The 22942-nt window shown below is 36.0% G+C and overlaps 1 protein-coding gene across 1 annotated transcript; it reads right to left on the bottom strand.

Annotated features, from left to right (window-relative positions):
- Positions 1 to 518: 518 nt before the first annotated feature.
- On the bottom strand, positions 519 to 2425 carry LOC127083981 (zinc finger CCCH domain-containing protein 29). The gene has a single exon (XM_051024345.1). It carries the CDS (start codon positions 2276 to 2278, stop codon positions 731 to 733), a length of 1548 nt encoding a protein of 515 aa, XP_050880302.1. The 5' UTR covers positions 2279 to 2425; the 3' UTR covers positions 519 to 730.
- Positions 2426 to 22942: the final 20517 nt, after the last annotated feature.

Below are 22942 nucleotides of genomic sequence, written 5' to 3'. Positions count from 1 at the left end.
TATTAATCTCATATCATTTAAATCATTTGATTGACCTTAATGAAACCAATTTTTTTCATCATAGGTGTATCATTTTGTAGTTCAAGTCAAACTTAGAGTCGGCATGGGAAGAAAAAATCAAGCAACTATAAATCTAACTTTGGTGAATATTAACATATACTCTAATATTGACACGACGATATTAATATCAATTTAGAATAGAAAAATATATTAAATATAATTATAAATATCTATACCAATATTTGGTACGGAGTTGGATACATAGCATTTTTTCAAAAGTGTTGTGCCATGATTAATAAAAGGGAAATTATCGTTGTCACAATTTCACAAATTCAATTATCTATTTACTTTGGGAAAATTTTATATGACCAGTGTTTCAATCTAATTTTAATTATCTAATCTCAACGTGATTTAGATTTTGTTTGCTATATGAAGACGTACAAAAACACAGCATTTCAACGTACAGTCTGCTCGACATAGGCAGGACACGGGAATGTTACTAGGAAATACAGATGGAGTAATTCACAATTCAGAATTTCGTTTTCACCAAGTTTACTAAACTCTTTTATCGAATAAGAAGAAAATTTACATGCTGTACAATTCTCTATAGTAACCTGGATTTTTTCTTAGCAACACCTCCCTTTCTATATCTAACTATACTCTGTATAATTTGAATGCTAACAACATTTCAATTCATAATTAAATAAATAGCTAATAATGAAAAGACTTTTTATGCTACAATCTGCTCTGCCCATGGAGATGACATTTGTTTAAAGAGATCATAATGCTGCTTCTCAGCACCAAATATCTCAGAACTCTCAGAAGAAACCAAAGAATGAACCCAAGAGACATCCGGCTCAACATATTCTGGCTGTGACACACCTACCATAGTATTTCTAAACCCAAAAGAAGCAGATTTTTTGAACTTGCTCAGATCATCCCCATCATTAGAAATCCCTTCAGAAAATCCATAGTTCATCCTTCTGTTGGATTCAGAAGCACTGATATGGTGCCTTGCCACACCGCGATCCATAAAACTTTGGCTTCGTGTCGCAAAGGCCGAAGATCTGGAATTCATCACTGCTGCAGCCATAGCAGCAGATGAATCATATCCATAAGCTGATGATTTTCTTAGAGGAGAGGAAACAAAGTTGTTGATGGGATAACTTGCTTGATTATGGTTCCTGTTTTGGTTCAACTGAAGCCTACTCATAGATTGCAACTGAGTAGGAGTTGATGGTTGCATTGAAACACCATGTAACAGGTCCGTTTCTTGATACAAATCCTTTGCACTCAAAGCACTTTTCAGCTGCCTATTAGGAAGCTGCAAGGAAGGTGGAGTAAGATTGATTTTATTCTGCCACAAGTTTCCACTGTTGGGAGATGAAGCAGCTACCAATGGAGACTTTCCCGGTGTTGAAACATTTGAAACTGGTAAAGACTCTAGTGAAGGCATAGCTGACCCAGTAGAAGCATACAAAGGCCTCAACTCTTCATGTTTGTGTGCAAAGAAACACACTTTTCTTGAACATCTTGTCTCGTCTTTACAAAGTCTTGTTCTGTATTGTAAAGGATGGAGCAAGGACTCAAAAACACCATGTGAATACTCACATGCATCTTTGTTCCGGCATGTCCCTTCTTTGCGAAACTCGGGGCACGGAACACAGCTATAAAGATACTTCCTTGGATCTCTCCTCCTAGCATTCTCACCTGGATGAACAAATGGACACTCAGTCCAATCATGAGAGTAACCCCTTGAGCAAGTCTTCACCTTGAAACTGTACATTCTAAACTCATCCGTTCCAAAAACTCCATTGTTTATATCAGGCAATGATATATCAATAGGATACTCTTTCTTCTCACTGCCTAATACTTCTTTTGAGTTAGCCACTGAAAATTTCTGCTTAATTGTTTCATCAAGGGAATTAACATCTGCTCCAGCATCAATTAAGAGCTTAACAATTTCAAGGGTTGATTCAGAGGCACCAGCAACAGCACAATGTAAGGCAGTGACATTTTCACAACCAGCTGGCGTGTTGACATCAACCATGTTAGTTTGAATGATATATTTGACAACCCTAGTGCTTCCAAACAAAGAAGCAACCATAAGGGGTGTTCTCTTTTCGTAACACATATTCTTTGATCCAATTTTTCTAGAATACCAAAACCCTGCCTCGTTTACATCACAACCCTTTTGTTCTACTTCAGTTTTGAAAGCTTCAATATCATCGGTCGCTGATAATTCAAGTAAAATTGAGGTTGGGAACTTGGTTTCCATGGTTGGATCTTTGTGTGTGATTTGTTTAGAGATGAAATAAGATGAGGAAAATGGAGAAGGTTTTGATTGTGAAGGTGAGTGAGAATGAGAGGGAGTGTTGTCTTTTTATAGATTGAGTTTTTGCAGTGGATTAGATAAAAAGAAAAAGAAGTAGAGAGGAAAGTGTGACTTCTCTTCGTTACTCTTTCTGAAATCCTACTCAATCTTTGTTGACCCGTGTGCTTAGTCAAAGTACACAATTCAAAGCTAAAGTGGGACCTATCAAACCAAAGTTTTTCTTCTAATAATTGTTCGATCATCTTCGTACGTTGGTGTCTTCCTATCTCCATCGGAGATTTTGACCTATATACCACTATATGCCACTGCTGTTAAAAAATATTCCCATAATGTCACCTTTTCAAAAAAAAATTCCTCCAATGCCATTTTTTTTCTCTTTTATTGAATCCTCCATCCTAGAAGACGGATATCTCAGAAGTATAGTTGGGATGTGTCATATGGGAATGGGATGGAACACTTTTTTTTAATTTTTGAATTATTTTTAAATGATTAAAATAATTAATTAATATTAAATATTAATTAAAATATTATATTTAATATAAATAAATTTTTAAAAAATTATTAATAAACTAAATACTTTTTTATATAATATTTTTAATAATTATTTAATATTAATAAATTATATACCTTTTTATATAATATTTGTAATAAATATTTAATATTAATTAAAAAATAATATTAAAAATAAAATTTAATAATTTTTTTAATAAATTAAATAAATTGTTACATAATATTTTTAATAAGTTTTAAAAATTAAATAAAAAATATTATTTTTAAAAATAAATTGTTATTTCATATAATTAATAAATTGTATTAAAAATAAATTTATTGATAAATGGTTACATAATATTTTTAATAAAAGTTATAAATTAAATAAAAAAATTATTATTTCATATAATATTAATTAAAAACGATACTTACAATGTTTGCATTCTTAATATTATTTAAGTATAATTACAAATTACAAGAGATTAAAAAGAAATTAATTTCGACGTTGATTGAGATCTTCATCGATGAAATGACTACCAGTTCCACATCTTGCACGAACTCGAACTCGAACCCGGTGACCACGACCTAATGGTTGTGTTGAGGTAGGTATAGGAGGGGCTGTTGTTGTGGACGGATAAACAGTGGTTTGAAAAATGGGTGGTTGTTCCCGAAAAATTTCGAATGCTTCAAAATTCTCGAAATCCATATTAGGAGAAAAGTTGTTTAATATTTGTGTAAATGAGGCGGAGTTTGGGTTTAAAGGTTCTATGGTTGTGATGTAATAGTCGCTCATATCGGTGGTTGTTGATTATTGATGTGTAGTTGAACAATCAAAGTTAGGTGGTGGGATGGGTGTGTAGTTATGTGGGGGCGTAGGTATGGTTGTTGTTGGGTTTGAGAAGTGTAGTTTATAGGGTTTTGTGGTGTTTGGTTGTTGTGTTAGTGTGTGATAGTTTGGTTGTTGGTATGAGGTGTGTTGTGTTTGGGTTTGGTAGTTTGGTTGATGGTATTGGGTGTATTCTGTTTGTTGTTGGTAGGGTTGTGTATATTGAGTTTGTGGTTCATATTGGGTGGAAGTCGAAGTTTGTGTATAATGTTGGTTGGGAGGGATTCTTGTTTGGGGGTTTGTTAATTGTGGTCGTGGTGTAGTCGACATCTGTGATGTGTAACAGTGCTGACGGGGGTCAATAAGTAGTTGTTCAATTGACGCGTATTGTAATGGAAGATGTCGAAGCCAATTAATATATTCTTCGGTTGGCTTCATTTCTCCCTGAAATGTTACCCCAGTCAAACACAGTTGGTGTCTGTTTTCCCAAAGTTGTTGTTCATTTCTATTCAATGTTGTATAGCTATAATTCCATGACTCTTGCATAGTCATGGTATGTTGTTCTTGGAGGCATTTAGGAGGATTGGGTATGTCTTGATAATACCCAAATTGCAATTTTACCATATCTGATTGATGCATTTCAACGATCCAAAAGCACAAGATAGGTGTCGTTGCACTCCAAATCAAATGATTATCATTCTCCAATGGGGGGTATCCAAGATATGGCCTCCATATAAACTATTAATGTATAAAAAAAATATGTTACTTTACCATTTATTGTTTAAGTGATATGTAATAAAAAAGTAGAGAAACCAATATTACGTTGGTTGACGACATGTGCTCGAACATGACACGGTAACCGTCAAGGTAATGACAAGAATTTTAGAGCAATTTTTTGTCTTGTTGGTCGAAGCCCATCTAAAAAAATTGAGATTACATTGAAAAATTAACATATTGAAACACACAAATGAAAAATAATAGATTTACATGAAAAAATTAAGACTTACATTGATGCATATGGGTGACTTGGAACGGCTGAACTAGTTGGTGCTATAAATGGGAATCGTGTAAATCCCCATGTTTGTAGCAGAATAACACCCCCCTCATACCATCAACATCAATGTTAACCGCTTTACACATTTCCCTATATAGAAATGCTAACATAGTTGATCCCCAACTATATTCACCACACTGACGCAAATCCTGAACAAATGGTATCCACATACTATGTACATCTTTTTGCTGATTTATTAGGGAATAAGGTTAGGGAGATGCACAATATATTATAAATTCTTGTGTATATAATGAGTTCGTCATGGGAGGTATTTTTAGATATTTCAGTTTCTTCTAGTATTTGTTTTAACCAAGAGATACAGACACGTCTACCTTTAATGTGATTTTCTGGTGGTTGACGGCCCAAAAACGTGGTCCAAGCCCTTGCACTAATCTCGGATGGTCCTACGACGACTCTACCATTGACACGTAGACCCAAAATCATACTTACTTCTTCTAAAGTTATAGTGCACTCACCAGTTGGAAAGTGAAAAGTATGTGTTTCGGGTCTCCATCATTCAAGTAGAGCATATATAAAACTTGTATCAATTACGATATCCTTCAGTTTTGCGACGTTTGCAAAACCAGAGGTTTCCAAAAAAGGACGTATAATATGTGGGGCATCAATTAACTTATGGTTTCGGGTTCTAAAAGCTCTTTCAGGTTCCACCTGATACATGCAGTGAAAACAATAAACAAAATAACAAATACATAATATATATTTATTTATAAAAAAATAACAAATAATATGTTAAACAATAAACAAAACAATAAGTATCACTTACTAATACTTGAATGTTATCATTAGTTCCCATATGTTTATCACCATCCAAAAAAAACGAGTTTGAGACATACTGAGTTGTGATAAAAATGATAGAAGTTTGAATTGTGGTAAAAATGAATTGATGATAAGTTGCAAAAGATAGAAGTGTGAGTTGTGGTAAAAATGAATTGATGATGGAGTATTTATATATATATATATATATATATATATATATATATATATATATATATATATATATATATATATATATATATATATATATATATATATATATATATATATATATATATATATATATATATATATATATATATATATATTTTCATGAAGTGTTCTAGTTAGGATTTTTACATAATGATATAATTTCATCTACTGTTCTAGGAAAACTAACATACCACTCTAATGGGCCTAAGTTAATGAAATTTAAATAATTGTCAAACATCTCATGTACATCTTCGTCATTACAAATTCAAATTTCTTCATACAACAGCATGCCATTTGAATTGATGTATGGTTTTTGATAGCGCAGAGCAACGATTTCTCTCTCAAATTCGGTAACATGACGTATCTGAGTTTGGATGTCGTTAAAACCGAAGTTTTCCATTATTCTGATTGATATTGGATCAGAAATACTATTGCAAGAATCAATTTTTTCAGATGATATTAGCTTAATAATGTATACTAGACCAATTAGGAGAGCCATGTAGGTAGCTTATGCGTTTAGAATTGTTCAGGCCTGACTTTTATACTGTGTTTGATAAGACCAAACGTGCAGTATATATACAACTTCCAAGATGGTGGACTAAAAAAATACCTTTTCAGAATTTTGTTAGTGTCCTCAATGCAGGATGGCGCATCCCAACATGGTCTCTTTTCACGTGCATTAGATGGCGCACCTACATGGCTATTGGTGCAGGAGCATGTCGTCCCAGATGGTGGACCATAACACATAATATTTCATGTGTATGGCCCCTCCTTCTCAAACTGTGGACCTCTTCTCACTTTTCAGAAGCTAGTTCAGGTCCTCCATCTCAAACGGAGAACGTCTTCTGCATGGCATACACGTTAACTTTTGGTCATTCGTTGTATATAATTGAACACTTAATTTTCAAATTTAATCATACACACAATGGCTCAAAACAATATCATAGTTCAAGTCCATTATAATGGAAGTATTTTTCCAAATGTCAATGTCGGGGTCATATTTCAAAACACAAACGTACAACAACTCAAAATACACCCCAGATCCAATTACACGCGTCTAAAAGAAAGACTCGAAAACAAGCTCCAACAACAAATATCTGATGTTTATGATCGATATCCATGTTTTAATGACGGCGCTAACAATGTGACTTATACAACAACGAAAATAGAAGACGATAATGACGTCAGATTAATGCTCCAATGCCACTCGACTTATAATTTGTCAAGTGTGATTGAATTATACGTGTGTTTAGTAGACCACAATGAGGGTCCTCAAGTAACATATCAGATGCAAACTTCTCAATCTCATCAATATCAAATGAGTCAGGAGACTATATTATCGTTGACACCAGTTCCAGATGAGGATGTCGGGGATGATAGTGACTATGAAGAAGCGCGATACATAAATACACAAAATCTTTTCAGTGGAGAAAGTGACAACTCTGACAATGATATCCCCGTGGTGCATCAACATGAAGTGCAAGATCTGTACAATCCACCACTACACATGAGAAATCCCACATACTCACATGCCGAACATGCATCAATATTTGAAACCACATAGCCACTTCGGATAGAGGGGGGGTTGCTTGGCATGAAATTTAATAGCAAAGAGGGATGTGTATTAGCCATTCACCAATTTCACATCAGAAATTGTCTTGATTATTCTGTTTATAAGTCTGATTCTAAACGACTCATAATCAAGTGTGTTAACGAGGAATGTACCTTCAAATGTAGAACATATGTGGGGAAGGGGAGTGATACGTGGGTGATCACTAAGGTTAGTGGTCCGCACACATGCATGTCTTCCACAATGTCTCAAGATAATAGAAAACTTGACTCTAATCTAAGATGTGATAGTATAAAGTCTCTAATCAACAGCGATGCCTCACTAAAAGTGAAACACATCATCACTCATATTCGGGAGACATTCAACTACACAATCTCTTACAAAAGGCATGGATTTCAAAGAATAAGGCTATCGCTGCTATTTATGGAAATTGGGAGACTTCATACAACGACCTTCCGCAATGGTTGTTGGTCATGAAAACATTTCTACCAAGTACTATAATAGAACTCGAGACCCTTAATGTATTTTCAAACGAAGGGACTCAAATTAGTGGTGCTAGAGTTTTTCACCGTCTTTTTTTGGGCTTTCCAACCATGCATCAAGGGTTTTGCATTCTGCAAACCGGTGGTTCAAGTAGATGGCACATGGTTATATGTAAAATATAGGGGAACTTTGTTAATGGTTGTGGCACAAGACGAAAATAGGAACATATTTCCAATAGCTTTTGCATTGGTAGAGGGTGAAACTCGAGAAGCATGGAGTTTTTTATTGATAAAATCTTAGAATGCATGTTACACCACAACCCAACCTATGTTTGATATCAGATTGACATGAGTCAATAAAGAGTGCCTATAATAACCCGGATAATGGCTGGCAACACCCTCCCTCATCACACGTCTATTGCATCAGACATATAGCGCAAAATTTTATGAGGGAATTTAGAGACAAGGAACTTCGAAAAAAAAGTTATTAACATGGGTATTTTCCTAAACATATCTTTGTTAACATATCTAACAATAACTTCTATATACTAATTTATTTTCATTTTCATACATAGGGTATGCATTAAACGAGGCAACATATGAATACTACAGGGGGGAGATACGTAAAGTTAACATAGCAGCGTTACAATGGGTAGACAATATTCCAAGAGAAAAATGGACGAGATCATTCGATGGAGGGAAACGATGGGGTCGTATGACTACCAACCTTGCTGAATTATTGAACTCAGTTTTAAAAGCCACACACAACCTACCTATTACTGCTTTGGTAAAATCAACATATTATCGATTGGGCACACTATTTGGGAAAAGAGGACATGACTGGACTAAAATGTTGGGTTCTAGCCGACTGTTCACTGAAAACTGCATGAAGGGAATTGAGGAGGAGGTAATCAAATCAAATAGCCACACAGTTATGTAATTTGATCGTGAGAGGTTCTGCTTCATGGTCCAAGAAATTGTGCATCATAATGACGACAGGCCGACTACTCATTACAACGTTGACCTTCAGAGTCTGACGTATGAGTGTGGAAGATTCCAAATGTTTCATGTCCCTTGCTCACATGTTATTGTAGTGTGTTCAAGCATAAGACAAGACTATTCTGTGCATATAGTTGATGTGTTCAAAGTTATAAACATATTTAAGGTCTATGAGGAGAGTTTCCTCGGGATCCCGACCGAAACAAGTTGTCCGCAATATGAAGGTGACACACTTTGCCACAACGACAACATGCGGAGAAAAAAGAAAGGTCGCCCAAACAGTTGTCGAATTAGAATTGAAATAGACAACATTGAAAAAGAAAAAAAGAGGTGTGATATTTGTCGAGAAATAGGACATATGCGCAGAAAATGTCCAAACAGGCCTGACCCTTCTACTTAGTTATGTCTGAAGTTTTAGTCTATTCAATCGCCGTTATATTTCGTGTATTTTCTTTTTCAACAAGTTTTATTTAGAGTGTAACATTTTCGTCTACAACACATGAAAGGTGACAACATAATAACAACTTCAAATAAAGATAAAACACAACAACTATTCCAACACGTTATAACAACTAATCACTCCAACACCTTTTATCATATTAGCATATTAAACGACAACAGCTAAAACAAGTGGATCTTTAACACCTCGACTAACTTCTCCACTATGCGCAGAAAACATACAAGTAACATCCAAATCATTTTCTACACGATCCCAATAATGCATGTATGTACCATCCGGGCTAGCATCCGTCAGAGTTATGTAAGGACAATAATATTCAATTTTTCTAACACGTCGAATCGGACCACCCAGCTGTCCAAAACTAGCGTTGATGGCAGAAACCAATTGTCTGAATTTCCATTGTGGATTCAAACAAACCCTCATCTGCTTATCTGTTTCAAAGAAAACAATAGAACACATAGACATGATTCACAAATATGTGGAACAATTATTTGATACAACTAATATATTCATCTGTCATATGCTTCCTCTATTTATAGAAAACCAAATGGAAAGAAAAAAAATAATATTATAATATTGTTTAGGCGGGAAAAATCTATAGCGAAAAATTATTTGGGCGGGAAAAAATATATTCTACATTTATGTACGAAATATACTATTAATTTTTTTATTTAATTTTTAAAACTTATTAAAAATATTATGTAACAATTTATTTAATTTGTTAAAAAAAATTATTAAATTTTATTTTAAATATTAATTTTTAATTAATATTAAATATTTATTACAAATATTATATAAAAAGGTATATAATTTATTAATATTAAATGATTATTAAAAATATTATATAAAAAAGTATTTAATTTATTAATATTTTTTTAAAAAATTATTTATATTAAATATAATATTTTAATTAATATTTAATATTAATTAATTATTTTAATCATTTAAAAATAATTCATAAATTAAAAAAAAAAGTGCTCCATCCCAAATGGCACATCCCAACTGCACTTCTGAGGTGTCCGCCATCTAGGATGGAGGGTCCTATAAAATATTTAAATATTCGTACTAGAAGACAAAAAAGTGGCATTGGAGGATTTTTTTTGGAAATGTGGCATTATGAGAATACTTTTTCACAGCAGTGGCATATAGGTCAAAATCTCATCTCCATTGATTCATTCAATATGTTCGCACGCGGACGAACCTAAGAAATAAATTTGTCTTTTTATCTAATAAATAAAAGTTTAATGGAAATACAATTTTTTTGATAAATAATTATCAAGTCTGTTGGCAATTAAAATCAATTGCCTAGTTGAAATAGATGTTATGGAAAGAAAATAGAACAAACTGTATTTTATATTGACGAAGGAACAAGAATACACTCATACACTATGACACACAAAGCAACACTTCAATTTCTTTCTCACACACCAAGAGCTCGTTGGAGACTCTTTATCTTTTTCTCCCAAGCTATGTTTCACACTTCTACAAATTTTATTGATTAAAGTGAAGTACAATATCCTTATTTATACTACATTAAATCCGGTTTTACATTGCACCACTGCCATTCAAGATTGTTCTACATAACTAATGGTGTATTCATGATAAGCTAGAGTGATGATGATGTTCACACATGTACAACTTAAAGCCACTTGGTAATTATCAAATTTTCTAAGTCTTTGACTATTTCAAACCTTAGTCATGAAGATTTCAATTCACTAAATTACCATAAGCTTCTAGGAGTTTCTAGCTAGCCAAGTTTAATATCTAACATCCTCCCTTAACTTGGCTTCATCATTCTGAGCATTTTCTTCAGCTTTATGAACAGGTTCACTTTGAGTGGTTTTGTAAAAATATATGCTAGTTGATCTCCTGAGATGCAAAACTCTACCACATTTTCTTTATCTTTGATTAAGTCATGAATATAGTGGTGTTTGATGTCGATATGCTTATTGCATCCATGAAACACTGGATTCTTTGTTAGAGCAATTATTGATTTGTTATCACAAAATACTTTTGTCGGACCATTTTGTTGATGTTGCAATTCGCTCAATATTCTCCGCAACCAAACTGCTTGAGTAACACAATTTGTTGCTGCAATGTACTCTGCTTCTACTGTTGACAGTGCAACTACTTGTTGTTTCTTGGAACACCTTGAAAAAACACCAGCTCCAAGATGAACAACATAACCTGAAGTACTTTTACGAGTTTCGGTTTCACCAGCCCAATCACTGTCTGTGTATCCAACCAACTCTAGCTTGCTAGAACTAGAATGAAAGATCCCTTCATCAATTGTACCTTTGACATATCTCAAGATTCACTTTGCAACTTGCCAATGGGATTGTCTTGGTGAACCCATGAATCTGCTTATGAGCCCAACTCCGTAGACTATGTCAGGTCTTGTTACAGTCAAATACTTGAGGCTTCCAACTAATCTTCTGAAGTTAGTTGATTTGTCAAGATCACTGCCACTTTCTCTTTCCAGCTTCAATCTTTCTTCCAACGGAGTCAGCATCGGCTTGCATGATTCCATCTTGAACTTCTTTAGCACATCTTTTGTATATTTCTTTTGTGAAATAAAGATTCCTTAATCTGTCTGCTTCACTTTAATGCCTAGAAAATAAGACATTAGGCCCATATCTGTCATCTCAAATTATGTGGACATGCTCTCTTTGAATTCTGCTAACAATCTGAGATTATTGACGGTGAATATCAAATCATCCACGTATAAGCAAACAATGATGATGTCTCCAGTCTGGTTTGTTTTGACATATAAAACATGCTCATAAGGACTTCTGTGAAAACCATTGTTGATGAAGTATGTGTCAATTCATGTGTACCAAGCTCTAGGCGCCTGTTTCAATCCATATAGAGCTTTCTTTAGCTTGAAGACTTTATCTTCTTCTCCTTGTTGCTGATAACTTGGTGGTTCCTCTATGTAAACTTCTTCTTCAAGCACACCATTTAAGAGAGCAGACTTGACATCCATTTGAAAAATCTTCCATCTACTCTAAGCAGCAATGGAAAGAATCATGTGTACTATGTCCATCCTTGAAACTGGAGCAAAAACTTCAAAATAATCAACGTCGGGTTTTTGTTTGTACCCTTTTGCAACTAGTTGTGCTTTGTACCGATTTACCTCTCCTTTTGGGCTGTACTTTGTTCTATTCACCCGCTTGACTCTGATTAGCTTCTTTTCTTCTGGAAGTGTTGTTAACTCCCATGTATCGTTCTTCTCGGTGGCCTAAATTTCTTCATCCATTGATTTTCTCCAATAATCTTCATTGGAAGCTTCCTCATACATAACATGATCACAATCTTCAAACAAAGCATGGTAAGTAACTTTTTCCTCCCTATCATCAAGATCCCATCTCTCCCAATTTCATAATCTTGCAAGTGACTTGGTGGGTGCCGCTCCCTCTGAGGATATTTATGAGTTGGAGAATCCATTGTTGCTTCAACTGGTGGTTCATCAGCGTCATCATGGACTTCTTCATTTTCAATAACTGGTACATGCAATAACTCATTTTTCTTTTTGGACCAGTCCCACGTTCCTTCTTCATCAAAGGTAACGTCTCAGATGATGATCATCTTTTGCGTATCTGGATTATACAACTTGTAAGCTTTCGTTTCTTCACAATTTCTGTAGATGTTTGATTGGCTGCATTTTGTGTTAAAACACTAACTGTACTTTGATGTCTTGACTGATGTCATGACATGCTTGAGTAGTATGCTGTAGGATTAGCTAATACAGGATTTACTGAATGTCAAACTGGATGTTATGACATTCATCCCTGACAGCAGATACTGAACTATAGAATAGCTAGTTTTTCTGTTATAGCTCAGTATTTATTGCAGTCTATTTTTCAGGAGAAGACCAGACCTGGCACATAGCCTATTGTCTGAATGTCAAACTGAATGTCATGTCATTCACCCTTGACAGCAGATGCTGAATTATAGGCTGGTTGGTTTTTCTGTTACAGCTCAGTATTTAGTTCAGTCTGTTTTTCAGGAGAATAACAGACCTAGCATATGGTCTATGTTCTGGACGTCAAACTGAATGTTGTGACATCCATTCCTGACAGCATATGCTAAAGTGTAGGCTAGTTAGTTTTTCTGTTTCAGTTATATCTCAGGCTATTTTTCAGGAATCTAACAGCTGAGCTAAAATCCAGGAAACTAACAACTGTGCTACAATTAATAGACCTAACAAATAGCCTATTTGTTAGCACCCTAATATGTGGAAATTAGGTTAACTTGCTTAACCTTAATTTTAGGAAATTCAAGTACAAGGCCCAAGTGCTGCATTATAAAAGGATGGCAATCCTACTTTCAGCAACTCAGGGGTTTGAAGCGTGAAGAATTAATTGTATCATCATATTTCACTGTTGTATTTTATTTGTGTCTTGTATTAGGTTTAACTTGTGAGCCAAGCAATTATCACCTAGATGATTGCATTGGACTAGGGTGTTCATTGAGTTGTAAGTGTTGTGTCACTCTAAGCTTTTAAGTGTGAGTGCTGTGTTTCTTGATTAAAGTTGTTAAGCACAATCAAGAGTTGTTTGAAGTATAACTTCGCCATTTAACTTTAAACTAATTAAAGGTTGTAATCACTGTGGTGATTGAGGGGGAGTGAGTAGGAACTCTGGTCTTAGTTTAGATTGAAATTGCATTGGGTAGGTATTAAGTGATAGGATTAAACAGTTGGTTTAAGGCCTGAATTAATACTGGTAATAGTGGATTTCCTCCCTGGCTTGGTAGCCCCCAGACGTAGGTGTGTTTGTCACCGAACTGGGTAAACAATTCGTTGTGTTATTTACTGTACTTTACATTTAAGTTCTGCATCATTCTTGTCTGCGCAGAATTGGGTGTCATAACATCCAGTGTGACATCGAAAGTCTGTTAACTAGAATTTCAGTTTCCTATAAAAATACATTTTTCTGCTTTGTCGTCAAGCTTCTTCCGTAGTTGATCAGGTATATGTGCATAAGCAACACAACCAAATACTTTTAAGTGAGTGAGATTTGGCCTTTTCCCATTCCAAGCTTCTTCATGAGTTTTGCCACAAACACGTTTTACAGGACACCTATTTAATAGGTATACATCATAAGCCACTGCTTCGGCCCAAAAACTCTTTGGTAACTTCTTACGATGCAACATGTTTCTCACCATATTCATGATAGTTCTGTTATTCCTTTCTGCCCCTCCATTTTGTTGAGGAGTGTATCTGGCGGTCATTTGATGTTTTACACCCTATTTTCTCAAGAAATCATCACAAACAATATACTTTGTTCCCCTACCAGTTCTCAAGATTTTCAAAGTAAAACCACTTCTTCTTTCAACATAGGCCATAAATCTTTTAACAGTATCACAAGCATCAGATTTATTTTTCAAGATATAAACCCACGCCTTTCTAGTAATGTCATAAATGAAATTAATAAAATATTTGCTACCTCCATTAGATGGAACTTCCATATAACATAAATCAGAGTGTACCAACTTAAGTGGTTTTGAGGCTCTGCAGGCACGTCCTTTAGAAAAAGGATCATGATGCTTCTTTCTGACTACACAAGCTTCACATAGTTGATCAAGAGCTTTGATAACAGGCAAGCCAGTAACCCATTTTTTATGTGAAATGAACTTGATGCTTTCAAAGTTGACATGTCCTAACTGCATGTGCCAAAGCCAGTTATCATTATCAGTTGTAGCTTTGTAACAGAAATCAACATCGTACTTTATGTTCATTAGAAACAGACGATTCCTTGTCATGCTTGTCTTTGCTATTAAGCCCATCTCAACGTCTTCAATGGTGTAACCTCCTTTGTTGAACTTTAGATCATAGCCTTTCTCAGCAAATAGTCCAACACTTAAGAGATTCTAAAATATACCAAGTGCATAGAATACATCTGTGATTGTAAGACCCTAATTTTGACCCTAAGATCCCTCATGGCATCATATCATTGCTCAGTGCATTGCCTCAGGGATCATGGCCTGTTTAGCTCCTTAACCCTAGGGTTGGGACTTATGTGAGTGGTTTGAGACCACCAAGCATGCTGGTATTATATATTATTTCTTCTCTTATATGATTACCAACCAAAAGCACAAAAATATGTCACTAACTCTTTTTGTTTTGAAGCTCAAGAGATCATGTGCTCCAATGCTCCTAGGAGGCTCCTAAGCTCAACGCAATGGCTAAATGAAGATGAGAAAAAGCATGACAATGGTCCATAAAGCACTTAATCATCATATATGTCTCCCAAGTATCTCAATTTTCCAATTTGATCAAGATAACCCAAAGGGCTTGAGGATTGTTTCCCAAGGAAACCCTAATTCAACTGTGCCTCAATTGTGCCTTGCTCATGAAGCAACCTCAACCTATGATCAAATTTAATCAAGGTAAGTTCTTTCATTCATTATTTTATGCATATATGAGCCTATTTGAGTCCCCTCAATCATTCATTCATCAAAGATTGGAAGTTTGGCCTTGAAAAGTTGACCAGTCAAGTCATCTAACTAAGCTGAGGATCAATGAGATACAACTTTTGATGTGTTTGTCAAATGATGATGACCCTAAGATACAAAATATTATTAAGAACCATATCAACAAGGAATTCCACTCATGTTTGGTCCTGCTACACGCTTGCACAGGCCCATGCAAGCAAGATTCAAATCCCATGCACACGAGGGAACCATGCTCTACAACCCTCTTCAGCTATAAATAGAGACTTAATCTCATTCATTTCACAACCAAGTGGAGATCTGAAGTGCTGCTGAAATGAAATCCCAACCCTTACCAAAGGAATTTTCAGATTTTCATCTCTTTTTCAAGCTTGAAATTCAACATCATTAGTTGATTTTCAAAGCTCAATTCCTTAACCTATCATCTCCATCACACTTCTAGAGCAAAAGCAGATCAAGATCATGAAGAATTCGTGGCCTTAGAATCTCCATTTCAGAGGTAACATCTCAAACTTTTTGGATCTAGATCTTGCAATTCAATGTGATTTTCTTTGGTTTGGGTGGTTTTCTGAAGTCCTCTCACTTGAGGCAGGCCAGTGGTGGTCTCAATTGTTCATTTCGTGCATTTCCAGTTGACATACCATGATCTTCCATCTCACCTTTCTCTCTAAATAGGAAGAGTGAGGATGATCCATGGATACAGTGGTGATGTACATCACCTGAGCTTCATTTTGATGTCCTTACTTTTTATTTTCATTACAAATTTTTTCCCTGCGCGTGGTGGCCGGAATCTGGTATCTCGCCGGAGAAGATGGTGGTTTCCACCACCATCCCCATGTGTTTGCTTCCCAGTCTTTGGATCGTGTCTCAATGTTATAATCTTGACCATCCAATGTGATTACTTGATTTAATGCATTATGTTGCGCGCTTGACTTAAGTCTACCTTGCATCCGCGCCTCTGAGCCATTGATCCATGCCACATCGATTAATGAATTTGATCTGGTGGTTGTACTTTTTTCTATTTTTCCTATTTTCTTTTAATTTCAGTTAATTCCATTTATTTTCAAAAATTCATAGAAAATTTATTTGAAGTCACAAAAATATGAGACCAATTCCAAATTTTTTCTTGAAAAATCTAGTCTCATTTTGATTTTTAATTATTTTTGTGACTTCATTTAATATTTTTTATGAATTATTTGATTTTTAATAGTTTTAATTCATTTATAATTACTTTCTGATATTTGAAAAATCCAAAAATATTTTCCCTAACACCTATGGATCATGATAAGTCAATGAAAAATAATCTCATCAATTTCTTATTTGATTTGAGATTTATTTGAGATTTTAGTTCATATTGTGTTATTTTTTATTGTTTTTAATTGTTTTAAAATAGTTTCTGATTTCAAAAATTGTTGAGAAAATTTGTCAAAGTTTGTTTGACTATGTTAGACCTATGAGAATTTAATTGGACTTATTGAAGTTGATTTGAATTAAATTTGAGGTTTGAGCATTTTTTTATTTATTTTGCATTTATTTTTAATTCAAAAATTACCAAAAAAATTTGTTTGACTTGTTGACTTGTGATCTTCATTTCTTTCTGTTTGGCATTGATTGGTGATGACTTGGTTCACATTTGATCAATTGAATTTGCTACTTGAATTCTCTTTCCCTCCATTTCATCTTCATCCCATTCTTTTAACATTTGGCCAATGTGTTAATGTCTTATGGTTGGTCTTAACAAATGAGAGGTTTAACCTTCTTTGATCCAAACCAAACTCAATTTGATCCAAGATCAAGTGAGTTGTTTTATGTCCAAGATAGGTTGCTTCTTGGTCAAGCAAAAAACCTAAAGTCCACACAAGGCCTTCCCCTTTTTGTTTTGGCATGGCAAGTTTATGGAGCTTGGCTTACTAGTCATGATCTCTAACTTGTGTTTATTTGCCTATAATTTTATTGACCGGCCTCAGATAGGTGTGACTACTACATTAGTCCACTTAAGATTGCTTAACATAGCGCTACATTGTCTTATGACAAACTAACATAACTTCACTAATTACTAACTTTAATTTGAGCATTTAATTTCTTGCCCTTTATTTTTAATGCTATTTATTTCTTGCTCATTTATTTATATTGCTTTTCATTTTGCTCATTTGAGCACATATTTTATGTTTATGTCATTTTCCTTTTGCTCATTTGATCTTATTATTGTATATAAATATATTGTTGTCTTGTGATTGTCTTGACTTTGTTTTGTGTGAACCTAATGCAAAAAGGAGAAAGGACTTAGAATTAGGATATACCCATGCTTAAAGGAGTTTAAGAGCAACTAGGCCTCATGCCTTTAGAATGCTAAATTTGTTAAAGAGCAACTAGGCCTCATGCCTTTAGAATGCTAAATTTCAAAGTTGACCTTAAAGAACTTCCATCTAAACTTGTTCTTTGTCCATTCCTCTTATTGTGTTGTGAACTTTTTGATGTTTGCTCTTGTGTGGTAGGGATTCCATCTTGAGATAATAAATAGGACCATTGTCATGAGTAGCCAAGTTAAGAGAGACAAGCCAAATGGAGATCCTAGGAGCTTGAATTCAATTGTTTGATTGCTTGTTTGTTTGCTAAGTTCAAAGGAAAGGAGCATCTTGAGTCATCTCTATGACTTCAAGAAAAGGAACTCCAAGGGTTTATCTTTCCCCTCTTATCTTTGTATGCTTTAGGACTAGACTTTCTCTTCTACTCCCCACTCTAACCAAGCCAAAATCCTTTCTTTCAAACTTTGACATTGTTTCAAATTAGAAACCTAGGCCTTAAGCCTTTGACTTTTCAAGATCATTTTTATCAATACTCATTGTGAATAAATCTTAATCCAACTTTGACTTCATTTTTGTAAATAAACTTAATTTGTAAATATAACTCATTTCAAGTTGGTTTTTAGTTCCAATGGCCACCTTATTAAAACCTTTTCAAAAAATTTAGTCATAGGTTTGAGTTATCATAGTGGTTGATATAAATCTCACCTCATCCTTAATGATTGGATTATAAGTCTTCCATGCTTATTATAGGGTTAACCCCTCACTAGCATGTTGAAGCCCTCCTCACATGGTGGATTGTTGGTTTAGGTTGAGTCTTCTCCCTTTGATAACAAAAGACCTTAAGGCTTTTGATCAAATCAATTCACCAATCCTTTTTGTGATTTTTACCCCGAACTACGAGGTTTTGATCCTACCTTTGTGATGGTACGTAGGCAATGGGTTCATCCATTCAAACAATAGAATTTGTAAATATAATCTATTCTCTTCTCATCCCTCCAATCTTTTGCACATATTTTCACAAATACCAACCTATAACACATATTTTTGCAAAAAGGGTTCCCTTAGAGTACTAAGGATGTTTTGGGTGCGTAAAACCTTCCCATTTCATAACCAACCCCCTTACCTAGATCTCTGACATTTTTATTAGTTTTTGATTTAAAAAACTTCTTACTTGGCTTTTGTTCGCTTTTTATCCTTTCCTTTGGACAAATAAAAGTGTGGTGGTGACTCGAATTGTATGTTTACTTTTGGTTTAGTCAATAAACCTAAAGGTAACGAAAACCCCACTACAGAAAAGTGGTGACTCTGCTGGGGACTAGTCTCCAGTGGGTTTAGCCTACTTTTTGCTTATGTGTGTTGTATGTTTATATTTATTGGTGACATATTTTTGTGCAAATTTGGGATGACTATATTGTTTGTAATGTATGAATTGCTTGATATTAATTGCTTGTATGCTTGGTGGTTTCTTGTGAGATGAGTTCTATACCCGAACTCGAGTGCACTTATGATAAGAGAATGGCATAGTCTTGTTGACTTGTGTGGAGTTATTCCTTAACAAGTTGACTTGCAAGCCCATTCACTTGGTGGAGGTCTTGTTGGGATCAATAATGTCACACGAGTAGTCGTGGTTAGGCATTACTCTTTCCAATATAAACCTTAGAAGCCAAGGACCTTAGATACCTAGCCCATCTTGGCCTATTTTAGGACGTAGTGCGAAGGTCGTTCAAGTGTAAGATTTGATACGATTGTTACACGATACTACACTCATAAGAGTCCCTCTTGAGAATATTTTTGGAGAACGAGTAGTCGTTTTATCCGATAATATCCGAAAGATGAGATGATGACTATGGGGACCCTTTTTAGAACATGATTGTCAGGTTTAACCATAGTACACTCCCATTGGGTGGTTCTTAACCGAGACTCCATGCTCGTGACTTACAACAAACCCTTGATTCGCGGTTGGTCCGTTCTCGTACATTCTCAATATCAATGGAACTTGGGTGTTGATAAGGTGTAAACCATAATCCACCAAAATGGATGATTGATATTGACGATGACTTGAGCCATCCCGTGACCTTTGTGTGGTGTGACTTGCTTGATCCTTGAGTGTGATTGTTGCATCCATGCATTCATGCATTCATATGCATCCATATCATCAACAATAAAAATTTTCAAGGAACTTAAGAGGTCCATTTGCAAGTTTTCAAACATGGATAAGCAAAGAAGGAATACGAAGAAGTACAGTTTCAGACAACCCAACTTGAAAGAGTTAAGGAGTTTGACATCTTATGTATTAGAGCCCTTGGAGTTCAAAGATCGTCATGGGAAGCTCCTGTCTATTCTCTCTGCCAAAGTGGATGAAGGTCTGATGAGTGTGTTGGTGCAGTTCTACGATCCTCTGTATCAGTGCTTCACTTTTCTGGATTTCCAGCTTTTGCCTACACTTGAGGAATATGCTTATCATGTGGGTATACCTATTCCTGACCAATTGTCGTTCAGTGGCTTGGAGAAGATCTCGTCTTCTCAAGAGATTGCTGATATGCTTCATGTGGATGTATCTGACATTATTGCTAACATGACTTCCAAAGGTGGAATCCAAGGTCTCCCATCTGATTTTCTGATTGCCAAAGCTACTTTATTTGGGAAGGCCATGAGTAAGGAAGCTTTTGAAGCCTTGTTTGTACTCCTCATCTATGGGCTAGTGTTATTTCCCAACATCGACAATTTCGTGGATGTGAACGCTATTAGGATTTTCTCTTCTCTTAATCCCGTTCCGACTCTGTTGGGTGACACTTATTTCTCTTTGCATATGAGGAATGCAAAGGGTGGTGGTTCCATTGTATGTTGTCTGCCTCTGTTGTACAAGTGGTTTATTTCGCACTTACCTCAGACGCTTGCCTTCAAGGAGAACAAGGGATGTCTACGGTGGTCTGCGAGACTTATGTCTCTCACTAATGATGATATCTCTTGGTATAATCGTGTTTATGATGGCGTTCAGATTATTGATTCTTGTGGTGAATTCTTCAATGTACCTCTTCTTGGTACGTATGGTGAAATTAACTACAACCCTGCTTTGGCTCGCCGTCAGCTTGGGTTCCCCTTAAAGGATAAACCTAACAACGTTTTATTGGAAGGCTTATTCTTTCAAGAGGGTAAAAATACCCAGAACTTGAAGGATGGGATGGCCCGTGCCTGGCGCAAAGTTCATAGGAAAGGAAGGAATGAGCTTGGTCCGAAGAATTGCATTGCTTTGGAACCTTACACCTCTTGGGTAAGGAAGAGAGCTCTTGAGTACCGCATGCCGTATGAATATCCGAGACCTACCCCTGTGGTTATGGTTGGGCCTTCAACCCTCCCTAATCAAGGAGTATAGGAGTTGAGAGATGAAGATCGTTCCCCTGCATGGGTTCGTGAGTGTGAGGAACTTTTTCGGCAACTCAAAGATAAGGATGCAGTGATAGAATTTCTAGAGCATCGGGTTATTGATGAGCCCGATGATGTAGTTACTTCTCTTCTTCCTCACTCATCTAGGTTTTGGAAGAGGAAGTATGATCAGCTTGCCAAGAAGAAGGCCGATATGGAAGCAGCTTATGAGAGAGAGGTGAAGAGGCTTCGTGCAACCTTTCTTCCGATCTCGAAGGCTTTGGACGACTGTTTCTAGGGCTCCATAGGATGTTCATTCTCCTTTTCTCTACCAAAACTGTATTACTTCTTTAGTATAAAAAGTTTCCAAATATTATTACTATGAGTGTTCCATATATTTTCAATTATTTGCAAATAGATCTCTATAAAGTTCCTCTAACAAAAAAACAAACCATATGCACAAACATTGCATGCATCATATGCATAAACAGGTTTTGTTCCGAGCTCTTGATCAGTGGTCTAACTCTTTGCTCTTCATTTATTTTGAAGACAAGCTGACGCACCGGTATAATACCAGAGCAAATCATCCAAAGATAATGGAACATCTCGAGCAAGAGAACAGGGACTTAAAGGAAGAGATTGCTAGGCTGACTGCCATGATGGAGTCAGTCCTGGCCGCACAAAGCCAAGCTTTGCCAACTCCTGCAACTCCTCCCGTGAGGACGGTCATATCTGAGATAGCTGCTTCAACTGTGCCTGCTGCAACAACCCACTTCGCTCCGCCTATGCCAGCTGGGTTCCCTTGGGGAATTCCTTCTAATTTCTTACCAGAGGGTTTCGCTCCTACTCTCGCTTCTATGCCGGCATCTAGCCTCGTCCTGTCTGTGCCACCTCCCGTTGTGCACACCCTTCTCCGCGTTGAAGACACAATTTATCACTCTGAGCCATCTAAGGGCCCAGATGTTTATGAAAAAATGGATGAAATGAAAGATCAATTCCTTGAGCTGCGTAAGGAACTGAAGACTTTGAGGGGGAAGGACCTCTTTGGGAAAAGTGCTGCTGAGTTGTGCCTAGTGCCCAACGTTAAAATCCCTGTTAAATTCAAAGTGCCTGACTTTGAGAAGTATAAGGGAAATACATGCCCGCTCAGCCATCTTGTGATGTATGCTCGCAAGATGTCAACACAGACTGACAACGACCAACTGCTGATTCACTACTTTCAGGATAGCCTGACAGGTGCTGCGCTCCGATGGTATATGGGGCTAGAGAGTGCAAGCATTCGCACTTTCAACGATCTAGGTGAGGCCTTTGTGAAGTAATACAAATACAATATGGATATGGCTCCAGACAGGGACCAATTGAGGGCGATGTCCTAGAAGAATAAGGAGACCTTCAAGGAATATGCCCAGAGATGGCGAGAACTGGCAGCTCAGATAGTGCCACCCCTGGAAGAGAAGGAGATGACAAAGATCTTCCTGAAGACGTTGAACTCTTTCTACTATGAGAGAATGATTGCTAGTGCTCCCTCAGACTTTACCGAAATGGTGAATATGGGGATGAGACTAGAGGAAGGGGTCCACGAAGGACGTTTATCTCGAGAATATGGTTCCTCAGC

This window comes from Lathyrus oleraceus, chromosome 5 (genome assembly GCF_024323335.1).
Source record: "Lathyrus oleraceus cultivar Zhongwan6 chromosome 5, CAAS_Psat_ZW6_1.0, whole genome shotgun sequence".
In the NCBI taxonomy this organism is placed as follows: Eukaryota; Viridiplantae; Streptophyta; class Magnoliopsida; order Fabales; family Fabaceae; genus Lathyrus; species Lathyrus oleraceus.
Note: the sequence above shows the minus strand (reverse complement) of the source record. Positions and strands in the feature narration are given on the sequence as shown.